At 36.7% G+C, this 8,292-nt stretch overlaps 2 protein-coding genes across 2 annotated transcripts; both read right to left on the bottom strand.

Annotated features, from left to right (window-relative positions):
• Window positions 1–1,523: 1,523 nt before the first annotated feature.
• Window positions 1,524–2,705, bottom strand: LOC130981499 (uncharacterized). The gene has a single exon (XM_057905091.1). It carries the CDS (start codon window positions 2,703–2,705, stop codon window positions 1,524–1,526), a length of 1,182 nt encoding a protein of 393 aa, XP_057761074.1.
• A 3,953-nt stretch (window positions 2,706–6,658) lies between these two features.
• Window positions 6,659–7,840, bottom strand: LOC130981497 (uncharacterized). Its single transcript, XM_057905090.1, has 2 exons — window positions 7,483–7,840; window positions 6,659–7,368 (listed from the first exon to the last, which is right to left on the bottom strand). The coding sequence occupies exons 1-2, from the start codon at window positions 7,838–7,840 to the stop codon at window positions 6,659–6,661; spliced, it is 1,068 nt and encodes a 355-aa protein (XP_057761073.1).
• Window positions 7,841–8,292: the final 452 nt, after the last annotated feature.

Genomic DNA, 8,292 nt, shown 5'->3' with positions numbered 1-8,292 from the left:
GTTACATATATATTATTATTATTATCATTATGCATTAGGTTACGTGTGTGTATATATATCATAGAGAAACCCAAGGCGGTTTAGATATAATAATAAATAAAGTCAAGGCGGTCATATATATATATGTACGTGAATAACGTAAGGGGGAGAGAAGAGCATAACGAAGAGAGAAAGGGAGAAAACGTAAATTTTTCTGAACTTCGGGCTTCGATTTTTTTGTAATCCGTAATTCCAATCAAAAATCTAATCCCGAAGTTCAGAAAAATTTACGTTTTCTCCCTTTCTCTCTTCGTTATGCTCTTCTCTCCCCCTTACGTTATTCACGTACATATATATATATATGACCGCCTTGACTTTATTTATTATTATATCTAAACCGCCTTGGATTTCTCTATGATATATATATACACACACGTAACCTAATGCATAATGATAATAATAATAATATATATGTAACCTAATGTAAGATATAAACCACCTTTTGTTTTCTATGATTTATAATTAATAATAGTAATAATAATACTAACAATAGTAATGATGGTAATTTAATAATAACAATAAATGTAGTAATAGTAATAATAATAGTAATACAATGAATATAATATATATCAACTTATAATGCAATTTAATACTTACGGTAAGTATATATAATAATAATAATAATAATAATAATAATAATAATAATAATAATAATAATAATTTAATTAAATTTAAATTATTATAAAATTAGTTTAATTATTGATAATAAAAATAATTTTCTAAAAATAAGAACTCTAATTTTATAAAATAAATTGTAACTTATTTATATTTATATTTTTAAAATTGAGGGTTGCTACATCCTATCCACCTTATAAAAATTTTCGCCCTCGAAAATTGATATAAAATGGAAGAGACTCGTACTAAGTAACTTCCCTTCTTAAACATGTCAAAGAAAAATAGAAAGATTTGACATGTTTAGTTTGCAAATTCAGGATATTCTTATGGCTTAAAAGTCTACGCAAGGTGGAATATACAAGATAAACTTGATGCAGAAAGGTTATAAGGCAGGCTGGTATTGGAACGACGAGTTTATCGCTTCTAATACTCGCTTCATCTAGCTCCCAGGTTCTGCTGATTCTAATGGTGTCACCTTTCGTAATTCAATCGAAACGGGTTCAGCCTCTGACACTAAATCTATCACAACTTACTCTTTCTCTTGACACATAACCGATTATCAATTACGGGTTCAACCTATGTCATGTCTCTTCCTCATAACTTACCATCTCCGGGTTTCAGGTAACTGTCCCGCATAACTCTCAACATTTCCGGTTCTTTATGTATAACTTAAGTTGTATACTCAAAATAATTCAACCCACTACTGCTGCGCCACTCTTATTATTATTCTCCAAGAATTTAGTCACTTTTCTAAGCTGACCAACTATCGTTCTGTCTCACCATTCGGAGGTTTTTAGTCGATCGCTCAATTGAAAATCACAAGGCTCACAACTCGGTAATGTACTACAATGAATGCTACGTGCTATTTACTACGCAAGGCAGTCGGAAATTTCGATTATCAGTGCGTGATTACCTCTAATCGGAGTATCTGCGGTTCCAGCACCATCCGCTGTCATAGTGAACACGCGTCCCTGATGTTGTGCCTTTCCAGCTTCTTGATTCTTTTTCTTTTCTGGACAATTCCAAGACAAATGCCCAGCTTCACCACAGTAATAGCATACACCTAAACCAGCCCTGCACGGAGTATTCGGGTGGTACTTTCCACACCTCCTACAAGTTAAATCATTCGGTGGGGTCTGAGCTTGCTTTCCTTTGCCTCTTCCCTGACTGTTATTATTACTGAATCTCTGGAAGTTATTCTGACCCAAATGTGGTTGTGGGGTGTAACCGCCTCGCTTAAAATCTTGTCCTCTAGGGGCGAAGTTCCTTCCCTGATCTCTCCTAACAAAAATTCGCTGATCACTCTTATCTGATGTCGCCTTTCTCAGACAATCCTCAGCAACTCTACTTTTATTTACCAGTTCTGAAAACACTCTGATCTCCATTGGTGCAACGAAGCTTAGAATATCACTTCGAAGACCTCCCTCATACTTAATACATTTCCACTCAGCAAAATCATCAGGCGCACCTTGACAAATACGAGAAAAGCGACATAACTCCTCAAACCTGCTAGTATACTCAGCAACAGTCATCTGTCCCTGCTTTAACTGCATCAATTCAAGTTCTTTGGCATTTCTGGCTGAATTAGGAAAGTATTTCTTATAGAACTCTGTTCGAAAAACCTCCCAAGGAATCACAGCGCCATCTGGCTGAAGGATACGTCGTGTCCCCTGCCACCAATGCTGAGCCTCACCCTGCAGCTGATAAGTTCCAAACTCAACCCATTGCTCCTCAGGAACCTGCTGAGCCTGCAGTGCCCGTTCCATAGCTTGAATCCAGTTATCTGCATCTGTGGGATTTGAGGTTCCCCTAAAGGTCGGAGGGTGAACTTTCAGAAATGTAGCAAGTGTCATGGGACCATCCTCATCATTATTGTTTCCATGATTACCCTGGTTTATCTGATTACCCAGTGCCTCGGCTGTCGCCTGCATAGCCGCAGCCATATTTCCCAGGGCAGCCATGAAGTCTACTGGATCATTCCCTGCTAGGCCAGGAGTAAAAGTGCCTATCCTACCTCTACCTCGGCCGCGACCGCGTCCGTGAGTCGACATCTGGTCCTTCACACACCAAACAAGTGATATTAAGTTGATCAGTCTCAATATCGCAAGTCTAATGCTTCAAGTTCCAAATGCATGCTCATGAACGTTTATGCCACATATATCAATCAGATATCCTAATAGCACATACACACACTCAGAGTATGCCCAGAAGCATAATCAGTCCATCCCTCAGGCTCTATAGGAACGAACTGCTCTGATACCATAATGTAACACCCTACCACACAGGGCCTTACGCTTAAGTCGTAAAGCAGAGGTGGCAAGGTATTACGACCTCTAAAGGAAAATGATATCTACATAGATATATAGTTGGGTGAAATCATATCTAGGAGCCTTGAAGAACAAGCTAAACAAATTGATAAACAGAAAATCGTGACACACTCGCATGGATATTCGTAAAACGGACAGGTAAAATCGAAAGATAACTGAACACATATATATACTTATCAGAGTTCCAAAACTCAGATAGCAAGCTCCAGATTCGACCTGCGAAGCTAAGGCCGACCAGAGTATATAATTATGTTTATATACAACCCAAATAAAACTCAAACCACAAAATAAACCCCTGTATCTCCAAGTCAACCTCTAGGAGGGACAAAACACAAAATATACATACGGAGATTCTATAAACATATATACATAGCCTAAAACAAAATATGACAGTCCAAAAGATAGTTCTTCGCTCGTAAGGAGGATACCCAAATGCTCAACGAGGTGTCTCTCGACCTGCATCTGAAAAACAACAACATAGTATGGGATGAGAACCGGAGGTTCTCAGTATGGTAAAGGTGCCCGCATAGTTAATATAAAAGGTTTCGGGAAAGCCAGAGGCATTCCTAGAACTTCGACACTCAGACTTCCGCTTAAGAATTCAACTAAACCAGAATTTGGTAAGTTGTCTAAGGTATTCTAATTCGGAATCTAACTTTAACCTAATAATTCACGTTCTGTCTCCTCTACTCCTCCGAATCATTGGTGGAACAATCCTCTCTCCTCACACCTTCGCCAAGAAGGATTTCTCGGAAAACATACACATATAGTTCAAGCAAGAAAAGCACAGGTAGAGAAGCATTTACAGCAAGTAGAACAAGTAGTGGATAAGCAGAATTAAACAGTTAAGCAAACCAAAACAATGCACGCTCAAGCAAACAAACAAATGCATATGATGTATGCCTGTCCTATGGCTGATGAGTCTCATCTGTCGGTTATACAGCCAACCCGACAAGTCCTGGTAGTTAACCATTGGACAGTCCCTCTGTGCGCGCATCCCCAAGCTTAATAATATTCCATGGAGTCAAACTCCAAGCTCAAATATAATATTCCATGGAGTCACACTCCAAGCTCAATAGTATAGTATTCCATGGAGTTAAACTCCAAGCTCAATAATATAGTATTCCATGGAGTTAAACTCCAAGCTCAATAATATTCAATATTCATATTTATGCATGCCCATGGGGGAATCCGGGGAGTTAAAGTGCCCGGTCACATCTTGCGACAGAGGGTCAACAAATAGTCTCAAATACACAAGCCACATAATAATCTCTTTCCCTTTTAAAATGTTACCTCAAATCAAACTCCAATTCTTAAAGAAATTTTGGCAATATCTCCTCTAAGACTCAAATTTCTGCCACCCTTCAAGGGTCCCAACTATCAAACCAAACACCTCTCAGTTACTCAAATCATTTTCAGTAACAAATTATTTCATAATCAAACCAATACCAATATTAAATCTTTTTCCAAACCGACCAACTTCAACAACAAATTATTGACAACAGCTAAACCTCACATTTTATACCATATACACAATCCATCAATTATTCACTCAGTTCATTCCTATCTTAAGGTCTTTTAGCCTAAGTTTTCACGTGACATTAAACATTAACTACGAGAAACCAAAACCATATCTTCGTACGAAATCAAAATATTCAAAACTCCGGAGAAGCTATCTGACTGAGCTATCGAAGAAGAAAATGTCCAGAATTGTCTTTACCTCCTAAAACTCTCGTTGGCCAAATCCAAAGAAAAGAGGAACTACGTCATTGTCAACTTCCACTAATCAAAAATAGTGTCAACGTGTAGAGGAGGAGGTTACGAATACTCTTACCGGATTAGATTTTTGATTGGAATTACGGATTACAAAAAAATCGAAGCCCGAAGTTCAGAAAAATTTACGTTTTCTCCCTTTCTCTCTTCGTTATGCTCTTCTCTCCCCCTTACGTTATTCACGTACATATATATATATATGACCGCCTTGACTTTATTTATTATTATATCTAAACCGCCTTGGATTTCTCTATGATATATATATCTAAACCGCCTTGGATTTCTCTTATTATTATTATTATTTTTATAAGGTGGATAGGATGTAGCAACCCTCAGTTTTAAAAATATAAATATAAATAAGTTATAATTTATTTCATAAATTGGAGTTTTTTTTTACCATTAGAAATTATTTTATTATCAGTAATTGAACTAATTTTATAACTATTTGAATTCAATCAAATTCATATTTTTATATATATAAATATTTTATGATGAAATATTTTACATAATTAAAATTATAATTCCAGTAATTTATAAATAATGAAACTTATATGTATATTTTAATTTGATAATTGATATTGTAATAATTATTTAAAAATAGAGTTTAGATCCTAATATTATTATCGAGTTTGATACTTAATTATATGAATAAATATCAGTACTCTTTGGTGAGCTTAGCTTTACTAATATTTCACCAAATATCTTTTATCCTTAAATTACTAACATCATTTATATTAATAACTCATATACTTTCAGCTTTATAAATATTATTGCTATAATTGTATTATTATTATTACTATTACGTTTATTATTATTATTATTTTTATTATTATTATTATTATAACTATTTGATTTACCTATTTTCGATTACCTAATCTATGCTTACGTTTATATTTATATATATATAAATATAAAGACTATGCATATACGTATTAATGTACTTCAATCATTAATTCATTATATATAAATATGTCCACTAAAGTTTATCATTATCGTTATGTATATATAATAAAGGAAGCTAAGGCGGCTTATATATATATAATAAAGAAAGGCCCTAAAAATAATTATAAAAATAATTATTATAAAATTAGTTTAATTATTATAAAATTAGTTTAATTATTGATAATAAAAATAATTTTCTAAAAATAAGAACTCTAATTTTATAAAATAAATTGTAACTTATTTATATTTATATTTTTAAAATTGAGGGTTGCTACATCCTATCCACCTTATAAAAATTTTCGCCCTCGAAAATTGATATAAAATGGAAGAGACTCGTACTAAGTAACTTCCCTTCTTAAACATGTCAAAGAAAAATAGAAAGATTTGACATGTTTAGTTTGCAAATTCAGGATATTCTTATGGCTTAAAAGTCTACGCAAGGTGGAATATACAAGATAAACTTGATGCAGAAAGGTTATAAGGCAGGCTGGTATTGGAACGACGAGTTTATCGCTTCTAATACTCGCTTCATCTAGCTCCCAGGTTCTGCTGATTCTAATGGTGTCACCTTTCGTAATTCAATCGAAACGGGTTCAGCCTCTGACACTAAATCTATCACAACTTACTCTTTCTCTTGACACATAACCGATTATCAATTACGGGTTCAACCTATGTCATGTCTCTTCCTCATAACTTACCATCTCCGGGTTTCAGGTAACTGTCCCGCATAACTCTCAACATTTCCGGTTCTTTATGTATAACTTAAGTTGTATACTCAAAATAATTCAACCCACTACTGCTGCGCCACTCTTATTATTATTCTCCAAGAATTTAGTCACTTTTCTAAGCTGACCAACTATCGTTCTGTCTCACCATTCGGAGGTTTTTAGTCGATCGCTCAATTGAAAATCACAAGGCTCACAACTCGGTAATGTACTACAATGAATGCTACGTGCTATTTACTACGCAAGGCAGTCGGAAATTTCGATTATCAGTGCGTGATTACCTCTAATCGGAGTATCTGCGGTTCCAGCACCATCCGCTGTCATAGTGAACACGCGTCCCTGATGTTGTGCCTTTCCAGCTTCTTGATTCTTTTTCTTTTCTGGACAATTCCAAGACAAATGCCCAGCTTCACCACAGTAATAGCATACACCTAAACCAGCCCTGCACGGAGTATTCGGGTGGTACTTTCCACACCTCCTACAAGTTAAATCATTCGGTGGGGTCTGAGCTTGCTTTCCTTTGCCTCTTCCCTGACTGTTATTATTACTGAATCTCTGGAAGTTATTCTGACCCAAATGTGGTTGTGGGGTGTAACCGCCTCGCTTAAAATCTTGTCCTCTAGGGGCGAAGTTCCTTCCCTGATCTCTCCTAACAAAAATTCGCTGATCACTCTTATCTGATGTCGCCTTTCTCAGACAATCCTCAGCAACTCTACTTTTATTTACCAGTTCTGAAAACACTCTGATCTCCATTGGTGCAACGAAGCTCAGAATATCACTTCGAAGACCTCCCTCATACTTAATACATTTCCACTCAGCAAAATCATCAGGCGCACCTTGACAAATACGAGAAAAGCGACATAACTCCTCAAACCTGCTAGTATACTCAGCAACAGTCATCTGTCCCTGCTTTAACTGCATCAATTCAAGTTCTTTGGCATTTCTGGCTGAATTAGGAAAGTATTTCTTATAGAACTCTGTTCGAAAAACCTCCCAAGGAATCACAGCGCCATCTGGCTGCAGGATACGTCGTGTCCCCTGCCATCAATGCTGAGCCTCACCCTGCAGCTGATAAGTTCCAAACTTAAGCCATTGCTCCTCAGGAACCTGCTGAGCCTGCAGTGCCCGTTCCATAGCTTGAATCCAGTTATCTGCATCTGTGGGATTTGAGGTTCCCCTAAAGGTCGGAGGGTGAACTTTCAGAAATGTAGCAAGTGTCATGGGACCATCCTCATCATTATTGTTTCCATGATTACCCTGGTTTATCTGATTACCCAGTGCCTCGGCTGTCGCCTGCATAGCCGCAGCCATATTTCCCAGGGCAGCCATGAAGTCTACTGGATCATTCCCTGCTAGGCCAGGAGTAAAAGTGCCTATCCTACCTCTACCTCGGCCGCGACCGCGTCCGTGAGTCGACATCTGGTCCTTCACACACCAAACAAGTGATATTAAGTTGATCAGTCTCAATATCGCAAGTCTAATGCTTCAAGTTCCAAATGCATGCTCATGAACGTTTATGCCACATATATCAATCAGATATCCTAATAGCACATACACACACTCAGAGTATGCCCAGAAGCATAATCAGTCCATCCCTCAGGCTCTATAGGAACGAACTGCTCTGATACCATAATGTAACACCCTACCACACAGGGCCTTACGCTTAAGTCGTAAAGCAGAGGTGGCAAGGTATTACGACCTCTAAAGGAAAATGATATCTACATAGATATATAGTTGGGTGAAATCATATCTAGGAGCCTTGAAGAACAAGCTAAACAAATTGATAAACAGAAAATCGTGACACACTCGCATGGATATTCGTAAAACGGACAGGTAAAATCGAAAGATAACTGAACACATATATATACTTA

Source organism: Arachis stenosperma, chromosome 5, assembly GCF_014773155.1.
Source record: "Arachis stenosperma cultivar V10309 chromosome 5, arast.V10309.gnm1.PFL2, whole genome shotgun sequence".
Taxonomy (NCBI): domain Eukaryota; kingdom Viridiplantae; phylum Streptophyta; class Magnoliopsida; order Fabales; family Fabaceae; genus Arachis; species Arachis stenosperma.
The sequence above is the reverse complement of the archived record's forward strand: the minus strand, read 5'-3'. Positions and strand labels throughout refer to the sequence as shown.

Coding starts and splice junctions, on each gene's coding strand:
- LOC130981499 (XM_057905091.1), bottom strand. CDS start 2,705: ATGTCGACTCACGGACGCGGTCGCGGCCGAGGTAGAGGTAGGATAGGC.
- LOC130981497 (XM_057905090.1), bottom strand. CDS start 7,840: ATGTCGACTCACGGACGCGGTCGCGGCCGAGGTAGAGGTAGGATAGGC. Junction 7,369..7,482: donor TGGAACTTATCAGCTGCAGG/GTGAGGCTCAGC, acceptor TTCCTAATTCAG/CCAGAAATGCCAAAGAACTT.